General features: G+C 41.8%; 1 protein-coding gene across 1 annotated transcript in view; it reads left to right on the top strand.

The window, feature by feature from the left end:
- The window catches only part of angpt4 (angiopoietin 4), a 33729-nt gene extending 15395 nt beyond the window's left edge, over nt 1–18334 (top strand). The window contains exons 2-9 of the mRNA XM_088607950.1: nt 6578–6733; nt 8319–8440; nt 8931–9163; nt 10633–10748; nt 11285–11386; nt 12039–12205; nt 14453–14583; nt 16802–18334. Of these exons, the coding sequence (XP_088464076.1) occupies nt 6578–6733; nt 8319–8440; nt 8931–9163; nt 10633–10748; nt 11285–11386; nt 12039–12205; nt 14453–14583; nt 16802–16962 (1188 nt within the window). The 3' untranslated portion in view covers nt 16963–18334. The remainder of the gene's footprint in view (nt 1–6577; nt 6734–8318; nt 8441–8930; nt 9164–10632; nt 10749–11284; nt 11387–12038; nt 12206–14452; nt 14584–16801) is intronic.
- The last annotated feature ends 243 nt before the right edge of the window (nt 18335–18577 follow it).

Raw genomic sequence — 18577 nt, forward strand, 5'->3', positions numbered from 1 at the left:
GAGTTTATTTAAGACACTTAGGGAGGGCTGAGAATGTGACAGGAAGGGTTAAAATGATTAACCCTCCAGATCTGCACCCTCTGGGGAGCTGGAGTCAGTTCTGGTGGTCTCTGCACAGACCTCTCACTGGGAAAGAGTCAAAAATAACTGAAGCTGTTAAAGTTAGGTTGAAAACCTAAAACTGACTTTGAATAGAATTAAATGTGAGTTTATTGCTGTTGTTTCATGCAGAACACTGTGTCATGACAGGTACAATAAGTAAACATCCCCGAATTGCACTTAAATGCAACAGAATTGGCAACTGGCTGCTTGAAAGTTGAGAAGCATGAATTTTAAAGTCCTGATCATGTCCATGGTCAGTCTGTGAGGAGCTTCTGTCCCTGCCAAGATGTTGCTGTTCCCTCAGCATCGCAGTGTGAGTGTCACGTGGCTTTGATCAAAATGTCAGCACATCAGGATTATTTCCTTCAAAACGCCAGGTAATCAGAATGCTGATACTCTGACGAAAACATAATTATGCTTCCTGCACTCTCCCAGACAGCACAGCTAAGCTCTTCCAGCCTTTCTCCAGTACCTTTTTAATAACTTCCTAATGCCGGTTCCTGTAGATTTCATAATAAAATCTGAAGACATAGGAAATGACAACAATCATATCTGGAAGCAATTTCATGTCATTAGACAGCCTCTGGCACTTTTAACCCTCGGTCATCAATCATCTGCTATTTGGAGGAAATGTGGTCAAACAAAACTGAAAGGGAAAAATAAGCAAAGACTCGTAATGCACCGGTTTATGTAATTTTGTACAAAAGTGAAATAACTCAGCTCTGATCTAGATCAATGTAACCACTCTGCTGGGCTTAAGAAGACGGTACTTTAAAGTGAAAAGCCCTGCAAGGGAGTTTTTTGTATATACAGTAAGCAAATTTGTTTTAAGCCTTTTAATATGTGTTAGGGAGCAGAGCTGAGTGTTATTTTTAAACTACAGTTTAAAAGCTTCAGGTTTGATGTAGCGATTTGTTGCTTGTTGCCCGTGTCTTTACTATAACTACGTCCTGGCAAATTTGTAGGTTTAATCACGAAAAACTGAAGACTTGTCTCTTAAGCCGCTATTGAAGAGTGGCTGATGAAAAATCACCAAAACTGTTTGTTTTCCAACACAGCTGTATAAACCAGTAAGCTGTAGTTGCACCCACAGGACAGCACAAAGGAAAAATCATTTAATGGACGAATACCACACAAATCCACTCTATCCTGACAAATCCTGAACTGACAAACCAAACAGAGGACACGTCACTGGGCTTAGACAAGGTGTTTGAATGTTCTGGCACACAGGTGATAAGACTGGGATCAATGATTTAAGCTGACCCAGTCCTGCCGACATGCACCAAGACTAACGGAGAACAGAGAGCACAGACTGCTGCTGACAAGAAACCTGTCTTCTGCTAAGTTCTCTCCTGAAACAACCCGCATTCAGCTCCAGATTTAAATAACATTTCCCATCTGCATCAAAAATGAACATCCTCCCAACCCTCCTCAAACACCATTGACACCATCGGCTTCGTGAATAGATGTGAAAGAAATATAGAAATGTCATTTTGAAGAGAAAAGTGAGGAGATTTCTGGGTCTTCATTTCTGGAATCAACAAGAATGCAGAGATACTGTACAGAGCAGAGTGAAAGCACTGTATCTGACACCTGTTACACCCTGAACTAATCAAAAGCTTCTGTTGTTTCGTAAGATCAAGTATATTCCAAGTTTGTAAGTACCGTGGGTATACAGTACATGCAGAATATGACATATGTACAATGAGTCTTTTCAAAACATTTTTGTAAAGAGTCCCCAGTGAATGGGTATGCGGCTCCTATGCAGACGCAGGAGCAGGTAAATATCGAAACAGGCGTACGGTCTGAAACGTCAGGCGAGATCATGGTTGAAAGGCAAAAGGTAGTTCAAAATACAGGAGACACAAAGAGAGGCATACAATCCAAATCAGTAGGCGAGGTTCAAGGTTGAGGGGTTGAGGGGCAAAAGAGTATAGTAGGTATAGTATAGTATAGTATAGTAAGCGAGGTACAAACATAGGTGGGGTAGAGCTCTCTAAGAGAAGACTCAATACCGAGTAGCAGGAAGTGGGTTCGGATGGCTTAAATAGCGCTGCCTGGCGCACGGTAGGGCGTGTGGTGATGAGTTAACACGTGTGGCGGTGCTTGTTATTATCAACCCGCTGCAGGAACTGGTTAGCTCTTTTGTGGGTTGATCTGGTCAGGCTGGCGGTCGTGACAGTTTTGTCACAAATTGACAAGGGTTGTAACATTGAATTCTTGGGGAAAATAACAGAAAATGTTGAATTTTGAATATAGAGTGGCCATTTCTATTGCACATTTCTGTCTGTGTAGTTAATGGTGCAGAAGTAGCAACAATGCGTTTGGAAACTGGGACTGAGGACCAGGAGTAGCTGCAGCCTGCCTCACAGGAACATAGTACACTTCAGTAAAAATGCATCATATCCTTTCCCATTCCCATTCCCTCTCCCATTTCTATTTCTATTTCCATTCCCCCATTCTCTTTCCCATTCTTGTTTAAATTCCAATTCCTTACCCTGTTCACAGTTAAAAACTGCAATCCTTTCCCCTTTCCTGTTCTTCTTCCCTTTCCCATTCCTTTTTATTTTCCTATTCCCTGCTCCCAATGAAAAGACACTGACTCCACTTTCCTTTATACTCTTCCTCACGGTCCTCCACACCCCCTTGGTCATGTGTGTATGACCCTATGTCTCGATTTATTTCTAAAAAGGCCATTTGTACTGTAAGGCAGTGTAAACCCTGGGCTCAATCATTTTGGAAAAAAACACCTTTTATCCTCCCTCTGACCTCCTGCTGTTGCCTTGCCCTAATCTCCTCTTCCCACTCCCCTGATATCCAGGATTAGAGTCATTGAAAACTTGGCAAAGACAATGAAAATGTCAGCCAGGACCCCACGTCTCTTGATAATGTCAAATGCCAGATATCGTGCTCGAAAGCAACAGATTGAAAACAAGCACTGTATCTGGACTGGAAATGGGTATCAGCATTACAATATTTATATCCCGTTAAATAGACTCGGCAGCAGCTTAGAGTCTTGCTAGAAAATGTGATTCAGATGTTCCTGCATTCAGGACACAGATAGCTCGCATTCAGCACAGAAAGAGTGTGCTTTACTGAAAACAGCAAATGAAAGTCCCTAAATTCTGTGTTAAGCAAATGCTAATATTTACATTGTTTTGAGTTGAGTTTGCTTATCTGCACAAAGCTGGTCGTCAGACTAAAAGTTTTGGAGCCCACTGTATAGTAAGTCTCAAAACAGCAAGTTAAAACTGTTAATTTTTTGACAACCTTTGTTTTCCATTCAGTTTGTAATTTGCAGAGTAATATCCCGGCTTTCCTACTCCATGAATAAAATACCCAATGGAAATGGATCTTTCATATTCTTGATAGTTTTAAAGAATGGAAGATTATTTTCTTGCTGAGGCTTTTACCCACAGCATTTTGTACCTATTGACACAGTGTTCTGCAGGAGAAGGAATTTCACTCAGCACACAGCAGCAGGCCACCTGGCCGATAAACCCCATCACCACTCCTCCACCACATGGCCTGGCTGCTGGGTATATTCAACAACTCATGGTGCTCCAGCCGTCCTTACTGCAGGAAAACTGACAAACCCTTCACCTGAAAGAAGCTTGCATTCATATTAGAAATAGGAAATTAATGGTTCTAATTTGATTCACTGTTCAACTTCATGGATTAAGAAAAGGAGCTTTAACCCACTCGGATTATAAATAATACAACAGCCAAGGCCTTGGGCGATTCTGAATTATTTTTGGAAATTTCATTTCAAGCAGTGGAGGAGTGGGGGTCTAAAATTGTTTAGCTGCTGCAGTGATGTTGGAGAAGAGTCAAAAGAAGATACAACAGGAAGTTTTTATTTCTCTCAGTGGAAAGCAGAGCTCCTCATTTCTCAAGGAACAGTGATACAGTGCACAGTGGCACAGCGCACACATGTTACAAAGTATCAGAGATAGCTATTGAAATACTGAGCTCCGAAACACAGCATCGATTTCCTACTTCACCAGATTTTCATCTGACTTTTGCTGTTGTGAGGATGGGTGGTGAACAAAAGTAGAAACTCCATCTCACTGCTCCGATGTGCAGGACAGAGCCCAGCCAGGGTCCGCAGCCTTGTGGCACTTTGTCTGTCTTTGCAGGGTTGAGATGTTTGGCAGGATCTGTGAGAACTTGCGCTCTGGATGGTTCACCAAATACAATTCAATAAAGGCAGCCGAGCTTGTATCTGGGGTGTGCACAGGTCTGGGGGCCTCTATAACGTGTAGAAACAGTTTAGAGGATGCAATGCAGTGTCAGAGTTTACAGAGCACTGAATAAAAGCTGAAGAGAAGCTTTGTTAAAATGAGAAACCGTGTTAATAAGCAATAGCATGCTCATTACAATAACGGTCAAGTACTTTCAAAGAGAACAATGGACCAAGTGTTTAACATAGGCTCAGGAAGCCGTTTGCCTGTATTTATTTTAAGTTTCGTTTTCAGCCTGTTGTGCTCATTGTTACCTTCTTGTACTGAAGAATGCTTAAACAATATCTTCCTGATCTTCCTATCAGGACTGAACCCATGAAAAAATTTTGTGATGAGTATTACTGATCCTTCCTTCCAGATCTGTAATTTTTCTCGCACTGAGAAAACACCCTGTTCTCTTGTCATGCTTGGCCTTAGGTGCAAGGATCAGAGAGACCTAGGCATCTGGTTTAAGTTAACAGCAATGAAACAGACCTTTAAAAACCATATCTCTGTTCCCAAGCTAGTACCATGGGCACGTCCTGTGTAATTTTAGTCCAAAGGCAGGAAGCGAGGGTCAATTAGCTGGTCAAGGCGCACAGTGTCTTCGGGGAATGGACATGAGGAACAGCATTTGTATTTCTTGCTTCTTTCTCGCCTTGAAGTTGCAGAGCGGCATCTCTTACATGTCTTGTTCGTATATGACAGTGTTCAGTCAGGTCTGTGAAATGTGAAAACCTGTGAAATCCGACAGTTGAAAACACAGTTTTAGACAGAGCCAGATCTTAAAACTCACAGTGAAAGTTTACCGGAACAAATAGGAAAATGGGTTTTCTTTTCTTAATTTATTTTCTCAACTGCAATTGTTTTGTTTTTAACACTAAACTACTTCAGTTCCATCAATGGAAAATGAATAACCTTTGCTCAGATAAGCTGTTAAATGTTTGATTTAAGGTGACCACAGCAGTGTGTGACATACTCAGCAGCAGCAGTAAACTACAGTAAATGGACCAAGTATATTATCTTTAAACACAGAAAGGAGGTGTCATACTTTCATATTGCAGCCCTGAGCCCCTTCGAACATCACCTCACTGTGAATAAGCTTGAACATCTCTTCTTCAAGGAACTCAAGGGGATGAAGGATTGAAACTAGCATATTTGAACTGTTAAGCGCATTCAAATCATACCTAATGCAGGGCACAGCACAGGCAAATGAAACAAAATGAAAACAATTAGAGAGAAGCAGTCAGTCTGGAAGAAGATGGGGTTGAAAATCTTAAGCAGAACAACAGATTAACTATGCTATGCTTTTGTGGTTTCTCTCATACTTAAGGGCAGTTACTATGATACCATGGCTACATTTGACTTTTTAAACTACGTAAAACTCACTATTGAGTGCCTGGGAATGACTTTTATATGGAATTTGTTTTACTGTATATTTCTTCTGAGATAAATTTAACTTCTCCTGTTCCTGAGCTGATATCCTGGGATAGAGTGTTTATTTTTGAGAGATTAACATAGCCAAAACCCCAGGGTTTTCCTTTCCTCGAATCGCTCTTTCTCGTGTTCCAAAGGCAAACAAATCTATCAAGACTCAGGACTCAGGAGCGGGACACCTAAAAACTACCAGCCCCTAATATTTTAATTATCCGCAGGAGACCAAATTCTAATCCTCTGGAGACTTGAAGTTTTCTGAGACAAGAGTTCACTTTTTCTGCATACCCAGCTAACACATTTCTGACCTGAAAAGAACAGGAAAAGAGCTGTCAGTGTGTGTTGAAGGTGCAATAATCTTTTTGTACCTGTATTTCCAAAGTGGTACAGAGGATGTTCTGCCCTGTTATAAGTTAGACCATGTATTTGTCTTATAAATGCAGGTAAATACAGGTACTCACACTCCTGTAACATGCCAGTTAATGTGTCACAAGAGCTGCAAAACAACAGGTGATCCCATTCTAATCTCCCTTGTGAAGCCACTGGCACTTTGACAGAGACTCTGTATCTGTAATTGTAATTGAAATGATGTTGAACAGGAGTTTCACATGCACAGACTGCAATTAAGGACTTACAGTAGCTAGACAAAAAATTGCTTTGTATGTAAAATGAAAAATACATAGAAAATAACATAAGACAATGTCATCACAAAAGTAAGTCATGAAGCTGTTTGGCCAGACTTCCTTGCTTGCCTGTGGCTGGCTTCCTGATTGTTCCCTCTCATCGTCATCAAGGTTTCTCATCTCTGTACCCAACAGCTGGAGAATTACATCCAGGAGAACATCAAGACAGAGATGGTGCAGATCCAGGCCCACGCAGTGCAGAACCAGACGGCTACCATGCTGGAGATCGGTACCAACCTGCTGACCCAGACTGCGGAGCAGACACGCAAGCTGAACGTGGTGGAGGCACAGGTACAGCAGCTGTCTTAACCCCAGAGGCACCTGGGTGCAGCCTTCCTGACTGTTCCCTATGGGGCACCATGCATGATGAGAGCATTGCAACAGCTTTGGCATTCTGAAAATGCATAGAAACATTGTGTAAACAATGTAAGAGATATAGGCTCAGATTTATTACCAGTCCAATTTACGTGTACAGCCACACAGAGGAGAGATTGACTTCTATGCTTCTCATACCTCCAAGGCACAACGCAACCAGTGTCACTTTCCTCATTACAATCATCACCAGAACACGTAAAAAAGAATGGCATGTTTTTCAAAACTCTATAACAAAATCTGTTTTCTGTGAATGTCATTTGCTCAGTAATGACTGGGCAACAGAAGTCCCCTGTTGTTTAGGGAATGACGTTTTCTAAACGATTCTCTCGTCGTTAAAAATGGTCAGACTGAATCAGACTAGGAGATCAGAAACCTTTGTAAGGGCAACTCCTTTCACGCCCACCCATGCCTTGACACCAGGCAGCTGAGGAAAAGACAGCCTGCCTGATTACTGGGCACGGGGTAAATCAACACTGAGAGTAAATGACTACTTATGGCCAACTATGGGTGAATCGCTCAATAAATACAACTGGTCCTATAAGAACTGTACAGATGGATGAAGAAACTCAACAGTTAAGCCAGCACTTTGTTTCTTTTTGAAGCCAATTAGGAAGTGTTGCAGTAAAACCTAACATTGCCCCAAGATCAGTGCAATAGAACAGAATTACGCCATGTCATAGGATTCTACCAAGGCCTCTTAGCACCTAATAAATAGTGCTTCCACTGCTTGTTTCACAGCTGCTCTAAGCCAAACCCAGTAATAACACAGCGTGGAGCTGCAATACTGTCAGTGGGTAACTGCGGATAAATTCTTTTTTTTTGTTGTAGATTTTTTATTTCCTCAAAACATTATTACTGGCACTCTCTCAGTTTGACTGCTGGCTATTGCCAGGAATCTGCTGGACTCTGTGTCTAATTGATTTAAATGTGGTTGTTCATTGAAATAATAATAAATCATCTTTAAATACGAAAATAGACCAGGTTATAAAATATTATTGCAGAACCATTAGTAATGTGCTCTGAAGGAGGCTTGTGTGGTCCAAACCTTAAACAGTTCTTCATATAAAAACTTGATTTCCTTCTGCTGAAATCTGGAGGATTGTGGATTATACTCTATGTGAGCAGGTTGTGATTCCACACAGATTCTCTTTGTACCTCTTTCAGAAATTCAACATCATATTTCTGTGTCAATACTGTGTCAATTCTTCAATACCTTTTAACTTCCATATTCAGACTGCATAGAAAAGCACAGCAAAAACCAGCAACTGGTGATCCCAAGCCAGGAAGCTTTCCTGGCTTCAGGTTTCTCTTTCATAACAAAAGAACATGACAAAGGTTGCAGATGCGAGTAGGCCAACTGGTTCATTGGGCTAATGGGCCATCTAGTTACCCATTGATCTAAGGATCTCATCCAGTCTGTCCTTGGAGAAAGTTCACCAGCTAGCAGAAAGGGATCTGCACCACAACGCGTGGGCCTGAAATCTCCTTTTTTTGGATTTAGGTTATGAATCAGACTTCCCGGATTGAGATCCAGCTGTTGGAGAATTCCTTATCCACCCACAAACTGGAGAAGCAACTCTTGATGCAGATCAGTGAGATTTCGAAGCTTCAAGACAAAAACAGGTAGGAGAGAGATTTAAATCCAAACTGCTTTAAGACTGGAAATACCTCAAATTAAATAATATTAATAAAAATATATATTTCCTGTCTTAATCGAAATGTCCTGCTTGTTTCACCTTGACAAAAAATATAATTTAAATGGAATTTCAGCGTGAATGAGTTCACAGGGCTGCTCAGTGAGATGACAGCAACAAAGTTGTCTTCCTGTGATCCCACCCGCAGTGGCCTGTCCATATGGAGTCCCGTTCCCCCCGTTAGTTAGCAATCTAACTGGAAACACATTTAAATGCAAGTAATATTTCCTTTCTACACTAGTATCTATGAAACAAATATGGGTCACTAGAAGGACAATTGTACAATGTACAGCTTGAACACATTTATTTTAACACAAGCAAAGCAAAAAATAAAAGCCCAGTGGCTCTGGTTTTGAACAGGCTAGCTTAAAAGTGGACTCCAAGAGGCACTGTGAACAAATGTTTTTCTGTGGTTCCAGCCTGCTGGAGAACAAGGTGCAGGACCTGGAGAGGAAGCACCGCTCTGAGTTGGAGGGCATGAAGGCACAGAAGGAGAGGCTGCAGCATCTGGTGGTCAGGCAGACCACTGCCATCGAGACCCTGGAGCGACAACTGCAGTCTGCCAGCACCAACAACACCGTCCTGCAGAGGCAGCAGCAGCAGCTCATGGACTCTGTTCACACCCTCCTCAGCCTGGCGTCTCTGGGTGCAGGTAACTCCGACTGCTGACTCAGCCTCATGTCCCTCCTCACTGCTGACTCAGCCTCAGGTAACTCAGACTGCTGACTCAGGTAACTCAGACTCTGCTGACTCAGGTAACTCACTCTGATGACTCAGCTTCAGGTAACTGACTCTGCCTCAGGTCTCTCCTCACTCTGCTGACTCAGGTAACTTTACATGCTACTGACCAGGGATTCTCAGGTCCTGCTGACAATGCTGAATCATCTGAATATTCCATCACACACAGTATCTGTAGAACATGTTGTGTGGGACATCCACAACCTCAGACAAGTTCTATACACCAGAAGAGTGTACCACTGCCATGGAATGGCACCTAACAAGGAGAAACCTGTGACACTTTGGCTACTCTTATAGAACTGAAATAAACTAACCTCATGTGTAACCACGCAGACTACCACAAAAATTTCCACAACACTGGAATATATGTTGTTGATGCAATTTAGTTCAGTACAGAAAAAATGAAAGTTAGCTAAGGAAAGCAGTCTGGTAGTCTGGTACTGAGAGTTCAGAAGAATGGTGATCTCTTGCTTGAGAGTGTTAGTGAGACCTTCTTGTTTTAATGTTACAAAACAGAGATCTGTATCCATCCACCAGTTTCCCACCTCTCTCAGAGCTGCCAGCTCGGCAGCAGGAATGCTGGCACTGCCAGGGGCAGTGCTGTCTTGCACCTTTCTCTGCAGCTTGGTACCAAACTGCTTCCTATGCGATTTGGCATCAATGCCATGGACTTGGCACCTAAACTAGGGGAAACCTGTGACAATAGCAAGAGAACTTAACATTGAAAATATGAATATGGTCTTGATTTTAGTTTCAATCTTAACACTTCCGAGTGTTGGATGTTGTGATCGTCACTGCCCTTGGATCTTCATAGCCTTCTCTCTTGAAAAAGAATTTCTCAGCATTAAGGCTCAGAAAGGCTTGGATCCACTTCAGACATTTCTGTGCTTTAGGTACCTTCCCCATGATCCCCGAATCAAACCCCTTAGAGCGTGCGTTCACGGCCATTTACAGAGCAGCTCTGGTCACAGGGAATACAACTGTTTTCAGTTAAGGCCTGACGAATGGTTATTAACTTTCGAAACAAATATGACTGTGCCGTACAACTACAGATCCAACAGGTCTTCTGTCAGCAAACAGAAAACAGATACAAACATGAAGCAAAAACAAACAGAAACACTGTTGTACAGTAATGTATGTTTAAAGTAAAAATGTGCATTTGAGTTTTTTAATCTGAATTAAAATCCCTTACTGTCTCATTAACTGATTCGTTAGCATTTCAGGGAACATTTGTTTTAAGGGGTGAAGTTTTTGTTCATCCCTCCTAACCTAAAGCTCTTGTTCTCTTTGCTGAATGCTGACAGTACTTAGTTCGTACCTGTGCTTTAATGGGTTCATTTTCTGCTGTTGCTAATGCCAAGGGGGTGTTCTGTTTTTGCACAGTGACTCTGAAGATGGAAGAGAGGATTTTCCGAGACTGCGCGGAAGCCTACCGAGCAGGGCACAATGTCAGTGGAGTCTACACGATCCACATTACCAACATGTCAGAGCCTATCAAGGTCAGACCAATGTATGATGTCCTTGTTCAGAATTTTAGAAAACAAAAAAAAACCCCTGATAACTATCAATTAGGTACCCGTCTTTTATTAACACATTTATTGCATGGTTTCTTCCTTTCATGATGCATTTAATATTTAAATATTTTGCATGCTCCCTTTTATAGGATGGCCTGAAAAGGGACTGACCTTCCCTTTTATAGGAGGAATAATATAACATATAAATAGCCAATATATGCCAGTCATGGGATTGAAAGAAATCCCTTAAGAAACTTAATTATGTACCGTATCTGTACTATATATGTAGTATGTTTTCAAACCAATGTCACTGCTAAAAGCTAACTATAAAATTTTAAATTTAAATTTTGGGATTATTTCTGTTTTGCGGCTTCCTTTATATGTCGCTGCATCAAGTTGGACTAATGTTTAAAAGGCGTACAGTAATTTTTTACTACAATATGTAAGAGCAAAGGTTGTTATTATTACAATGGGCAGATCACATAGTTGTGTTATGTGACAGTCATGTATTTGGCGTGCAGGTATTCTGTGACATGGAGACCAGTGGAGGTGGTTGGACAGTGTTTCAGCGCAGAATCAATGGCAGTGTTGATTTCCAGAAGACATGGAGAGAGTATAAAATGGTGATTACTACTCAGCTACATCAGATCTTACAGTTTTTCAGCTCTTTCACCCATGGTATAGAGTATATTCATACTGGACACACAGATTTTAATGCAAACTAATGTTGGACTGGGTTGACTATTTCTGATATCTATTCTGTCACAGAGTAAGATGTCAGTTTAAGCCTGAAACGTCAGATGAAATGAAGCAGTTGTGCTCCTAGTTCCCATCAGAGTCTGCTTGTCTCTGTGCCAGTTCCTGAGTATCACACGCAGACCAACTGCCAACATGGCACCAAGGGAGCAGTGCTGTCCATTCAGGATGGCTAGTGACATCAGAGCAGGGGTAAAAATTGCAATGGCATCTCTCTGGAAATTCCAAACTGTTTTGACATTCTTTATACTCTGCAGCTCTGGAGTGATTATACAGAGTAACACAGACAAATATTATTAAAATATAACATAATTGTGTTTCATCTACAGTGTTGTGCAAAGGCCTTAGATGTCTTTGCTAGGATGAAGTACTGTATGTATTGCCAGCAGCAATTCACTCAAAGCTTTCTACTTGTCAGGCATTCCTTGTCATTAACTGGCATTTATTTCTCTCTACACATTCTACTCTGACTTGGGTGTTGGCTAGGGACTGCTACAGGTACCTTTTTTTCACCCGCAGGGCTTCGGCGATCTCTCAGGGGAGTACTGGCTGGGTAACGAGGCAGTGCACCTCCTAACGAACCAGGGCTCCTACTCCCTGCGGATTGGGCTGCTTGACTGGGAGGGAAACGAGCCGTATTCTCAATATGAGAGGTTTCAGCTGGGCAGCGAGAAGCAGCACTACAGGTATGCAATAGTTCATTTCAGCAAGGCCCGCAGCAGTTCTTGTGCTTCAGCAACACTGGGGCTCCTTCCAACCAAACCCTGCTCAGCAGCTACACTGGGCACCTTCCAGTCCAGCCCTGCTCAGCAGATATTCCGGCAGCTCCAGGAAGCATGACCCTCAGTTCGTGCAACTGGGAGAGATTTCTTGCCATTGCATGAGTGCACGTTTTTGCCAGGTTACTGTGTGAGCAGCAGAGTGTGACTAACAATGAAAAGGCTAAAATTACCAGTTAATGCAAATAATAGAAGAAATCTGAGCCCTTTGTTTTGGACTTATTTTGTGTCAGCTTGTGAGGGCTTTGTAAAGATCTGGTTACGCGTAAATATGTGTGCAATTCATCTACTGATGTGCCTTCTGCAAAGGGTGGCGGGTCACATTGTTTCTCTTTCCGGTTCACCACAATGTTTATGAGCTCTTGCTCTGGCAGAGCTGGGTTCCCAAGGTGGCTCTTAATGTCCCCTCTCCAAGTAAGAGATCAGTGCACAGTTGCCAAACACACCAGGCAAAGAGCATCGATCAAAAATCAAACAAACTTTGTGTGGCATAATTGAAAACATCTTTTCCATAAAAATTATAGGAGAGCTCTGGACACTCTGTGCTCTGTAAAACCTTGAGCAGCTACAAGCCAAAGAATCTTTGCCTCCCAGGGATTAAGAAAAAATATCTTCATTGAAAAGTTTTCATTTCATCCATTTGTCCATGTTTCAGTGGAAACTGGAAGTTTATTGCATTTTGTAAGCATTTAAAAAATAAATAAAAAACAATTATGAATATCATATTTAAACATTTTACTTGTATTGCTTGAAATAATTGAATCCTATATAATAGGTAGGTTTGTATGATAACACTCTGATTCCATATAATTAGAAATGTATTTATAGAAATGCATTTTAAATATATAGCAATTATAAAGAATGTGAGCATACAGTACTTTTGAGCTTGTTAATCTGAGAAACCAGGATTTATTACCATTGTAATTCACTTTTTCCTCTGTATTCTTGTCTTGAATTTCAATTGCTCAATCATTAAATCAGGTTTATGAAAACCAGGCTTTTTGCCCAGTCGAAGGATTACTCTACAGCCTCAGGTAAAAATAGCTGTAATTTGCATGACTGTTACAGGGTTCGGTAGCTAACCAAATGTACCCAGGTGTTTTTGAGATTTGGGAGATTCGGAATAGACTGCGGGTGGAATTTAAGGGAGGTCAACAAATAAAGCAGCATCTAGTCTCATAAAAAATGTTCTGCTTACAGTTCTGATTCTTAAATAATGTTGAATTAGAAAATTCAAAAAAATTATTATTATAAATGTATACATTCTATAAATGTCCACATAATACACATTATTTAAAACCCACTGAAGCATGTGAGCATATTAACAAGTGAAAGAACGAAATGTTCTGTGATCTTTTATGGTCAGTTAGGTAGTGAGCCCCCTGCCGACAGTTTCCAAATGGAAACATTAAAAAGGTTCTTTTGAGTGTTCTCTAGAAACTGACTGTTGCATTTCTTCTTTGCCTGTTTTTCTTTAATGACACACATATGAAACTCTCTTTAAAAGGACACCTATGGTTTAAATCTGAAGGTGAAAAAATAACCCAGCAGAGAAAGAGAAACATCTTGCCTGCAGGGAGTCTTCATACTGTAGGGGACAGCTGATCTCCTGCTCTGATCTGTAGTGCTGCAGAAGACGGCTCTGTGGAGCTGTATGTGCTGTGTAACTGTAGACTCTATTTCTGTCATGTAATTTGTGCTCAATCATGCACATGAAATGTAACCGGGGATTGCAGGTGGAGTGGAGGTGGCTGACAAATTTAGATATTGAAAGCTAGATATTATTAGCACATATTTTTTTATTTTTAAATACACTGGGCACATGTTCTGGATCAGGGATGGAGAGTATATGACAGGGCTCCTTCCGATTTACCACACACAGCTCCTTACGACAGTTACAGTAATTACCACCCTTTTCTAATACGTTCCGTGACAATTACATAAAAGAAACAATGCAGTAATTGTGTCTCTGTTTTTTAAAAAAAACGAATGGGAAAAAACTTGCGTTGGAGTTGGCTATTGTTCGTGGCCACATGTCTGTCTGCGCAGTGCTCGGAATTGTGCAGGAGCAGCGGGGCGCCCCGCCAGGCAGCGCTGCGGTGAAGGGGGAGTCGAAATCGGGGGGCTCACCGCACTGCTCTCTGTGTTTCCCAGGCTCTTTCTGAAGGGATACAGCGGGACAGCAGGACAGCACAGCAGCCTGGGGGCCCACAGCACCAGCTTCAGCACACGAGACTCGGACAACGATAACTGCCTGTGCAAGTGTGCTGTTATGCTGACCGGCGGTGAGAGGCTCTTTAAGCATGTTGGAATCATAGAGGAGCACAGGGCAAGGAGGTGAAGCAGGAAACTGGGGAACACGAGAAGGCACAAGTACAACCGTGTCCCCTGGTGCAGGTCCATAAGCACCTCCACCTGCGCTCACTACAGTGAACTGTGCTCTTGTAGTGCACCTGGAGCAGTTCTTTACAGTATCTTCCTCCTCACAGCTCCAGCACTGATGCCTTCAATGCAAGACCCTGCAAGAGCAGCAGTGCAGTAAGATGCACCAGTTAGGAATTCTTGTACAAACTCATTGATATGAAATGTTAAAGATAAACCCATGAAGCAAGAGCATGCTTTTCTTCATAGAAAGACAGAGAGAAATAGACGGATCAATAAACAGAAACAAGAATCCTGTGCTGCCTCTGATGAATATGCACTCAGAAGCTCCTATAGCATAAAAAGCAGGCTTGAGCAGAGTCAGGAAATCGGATGGTTGTGCTATGCAAAGCTGGGAAGAGCAGCTTTGAGTGGTTTGACATTTTCTCTCGGCAGATTGCCGTCTCGCCAGCTCCTTCAGGGGCGTGCGATGGGTGTGCAGAGCAAACTCTAGCAGTGTGCAGCGCTGCTCTGTGGGCAGCTGTGTGCCAAGGTGCCCTTGTAAACTGCATACGGACAGCGTGACTGATACATTCTGCTAAGATGTAGATTGAGATTTAATATTTTAAAACACTATTTTCAGAATAGCAATATTAACTGTAAACATCTATGATGTTTTTTTTAAATGATTTGTTCTGTATGTCCAGCTTAAAATGCAGCAGTCATGTTTAATATTCTGGGGGAAATCTAAAACAATATGTACCGCAGATAACCATCCAAAATATTACTTTTTAATAAGAAAAGAGTTGCTGGCCAATCTTCTTAATTACATAATGTAAAAATTGTTAGCATTATACAATGTTTTTTGGTCTGCACACAGGAGATTTAGAGTAATTCAGGAATAAAGTCTAAACGTTAGGGCATGATCCCTTGACAGAAAGAATATGTTTTGCACAGTATTAAGAAGATGACTCTAGAAGAATTACTACAAAGCTATGATCTCCCGCAAACATCCCTTGTCTAGTAGTTATGTAAAACATACCAGGAATCCAACTTTCTAATTACTTTATTGCCTTTCAAGGGATCTACAATCAAGAATATTTACTCTTCAGCAGAAGGAGTAACATAACTGACCCACTATCAACCTTGGGATTAATAGGTTTTTAATATTCTGATTTCTGATAGCTTTTGAAAGTTGCTGCAGTTAATTGCTCTCACACAGCTGGAACCCTTTTGAAGGATTTGCGGTGTTTGCATAGTAACTCATAATCAAAACTCTTAAAGCGAAAAAAGAAAAATAATACTCAACTTGTTTCATCCAAGTTAAACAACAGCCGAGTAAAAGGGTATTAAAATAATCAGTGATGAATTATATGGTATCTCTGTTATGGGGAGGGGAGGTTCTTGCAGTGTGATTACTGGGTGCTTTGAAAATATATAAGCTATTAAATATTTTTAGTGCACGAAAGACATCCTTGCTTTTAATGCCGTAGCACTTGTAAGCACAGTAGGTTCATACGGCGAACAAGGAACTTTTCCCCAGGAAGAAGCAGAGAGCCACTGTGGCCACAAGGGAGAATCCCCTCGCCCTTGTTTCAGAGAAGAGCAGTTTCAGGGCAGCTAGGGTGCCGGATATCCAGGGCCTGGCCGCTGAACTCAAGGTGGATAAAGGGTGAATCTCGTGGAAGCATAACTGGACCAACCACATGGAGAAATACAGCACAGTGACTCCACCGTTCTGTCCTGTCAGTCACAGTCCCGTAGCCTTGCTTCTCTGAGGCCTCGGAGCACATTTCACGAAATGTTCCAGAGCTTAGTTTCATGAGTAAAGTGTTAGGAACTGCATTCATTCACTGTTCAAGATGAGTGCTTATTGAGCGTTTGGGTTTCTCTTTAGTCTAATATGTCAGCCTTGTGTCTGACCTTCACAGCAGAGCTCTGACAGGCCTCTGTCCTCACCAGCTCCAGATTAGAAAACACATGTAACAGAGTGCGCAGCCGCCGCCCTCCGGTGTGCCCTGTGCACTTTGTCACAGAACCAGCCATGCTTCCACGCAGCCTCTGGTGTGCAGTTGGGATGTTAATGGAGCCGAGAGGACGTGTCCTGGAACTAATGTCTCCCGCCCTGGTGCTCTGTTTCAGGCTGGTGGTTTGACGCCTGCGGGCTCTCCAATCTCAATGGCATGTACTACCCAGCCGGGCACAACATCAGAAAGCTGAACGGCATCAAGTGGCACCACTTCCGCGGGCCCAGCTACTCCCTGCGCTCCACTACCATGATGGTGCGGCCCGCCGACTTCTGAACAGGAGGCGGCGCGAGCGGCCGTCACACTCCGCGGGGGCGTCAGTCGGTCTCGCTCGGTGCTCGGCAGGTCCTGGAGGCCGCAGGCAGGAACTGGGGTGGAACCAGGAGAGCTGCCCAGCGCCACTCCTGTGCCCTCAGCCCGAGCCACTTCACAGCTGCAGAACCCTGACTCTGCGGGTCCAGTTCAACCGAACGCTGATTGTATATGAGTACAGTACAAAACTCGCCGAGAGCGTCTCACGTGCTCAGCCTGTGATGTAGTAGCATCAGACAAGAACAGAGACACACCGCCGGCCCAGGGCTTTTGTGATACATGGGAATTAACAAAGACTCTCCATGGCGGTTCAGTTTATTTTCCGGCACTGGCTTGACGGTACTCTATGGAGACTCATGAATGAGCTCTATCTTTTGTACAGTACACTTCCATTCTGTAGTCATAATAGTTCTACAGAATCGTGGGACTTTTTTAAATGATTTTATTTTATTTTTGAAGATCTCTAAATATAGTGAGATATGCATGTAATTTTTTTAACTGTCCTTTCTTTGTTTCAAAAGGTGTAACCCAGCACTGACAGCATGTTTTTGGCACTTTGTCTGGATTTCGTTACTGTATCTGTGCACAGCATTCATTTGCCTGGCTGGTATCTGGGGTCTCCAGAATGTGACCTGACCTGTACGTAGCATTGCAGACCCTGTATCACTGCAGAATATTGTAATGTAGGACAGGAATATTCACTTTTCACCGACAGAATTTATGTAACATAAAGAAAAACAGTTTCATCTTTGCAATTCAGGTTAAATGACTTTGCACAACATTATATAGCATGGAATGGATGAATACACACAAGTAGTCTCTACAAACCCTTCTGAAATATTTACCACTTGTCTCGTTCTTTTTTCAAAACAATGCGCAGTGCATATTGAGTTTATAGCCCTCTTATGTGATTGAATATTTAGTTTCTTTCAATGTACTGTCTAAAAACTGGAGCTCTTCTTTTTTAAGACCAAAAATGGAAACACAAAGGAATGGTTGTTAAACAGATCTAGGACAGCGTTGCCACCTTCTGCTGCAGACTCACAGTTCTTAAAAGCTACATTCTGTGAATTTGATTTTGTTTAAATATTAAATATGTGATTGAACAAATGTATGTGTAGAGAGCAAATAGTTTATTAGTTGCTTTTCATTACATCACTGCACTTTATGAATGATCAAAACCAGCATAAAATGGCAGCATTCACAAAACATAAATAAAAACTGATATAAATGAAAAATGCTAACAAAAAAGTTAACTGTAGTTTAACCACTTTCTTTGCTAGTGTTGCATTCTTTTTTTTAGCTTGTTTGAAAAATAAATTTTCTATTGAGTCAATTCCACCTTTTGTGGTATCCATTTTTTGATGTGGACACATTTTAAGGTGAATATTTAATCAGTACTTTAATGCTCAAACTGAACTTTTTAAGGGTTAAAACATTAAATATCAACAGAGATTACAAAGAAAAATAAATATCTAATATGCTGATACTATGTACTGTATGTATAGACCTTATTGTCTATCCCCGGTAAGTTAGTTTAGGTGCATAAAATTATTTTGACAGATCTCACAATTAGTTA

The sequence above is a fragment of the Lepisosteus platostomus genome, chromosome 15, assembly GCF_059453375.1.
Source record: "Lepisosteus platostomus isolate fLepPlt1 chromosome 15, fLepPlt1.hap1, whole genome shotgun sequence".
Taxonomy (NCBI): Eukaryota; Metazoa; Chordata; class Actinopteri; order Semionotiformes; family Lepisosteidae; genus Lepisosteus; species Lepisosteus platostomus.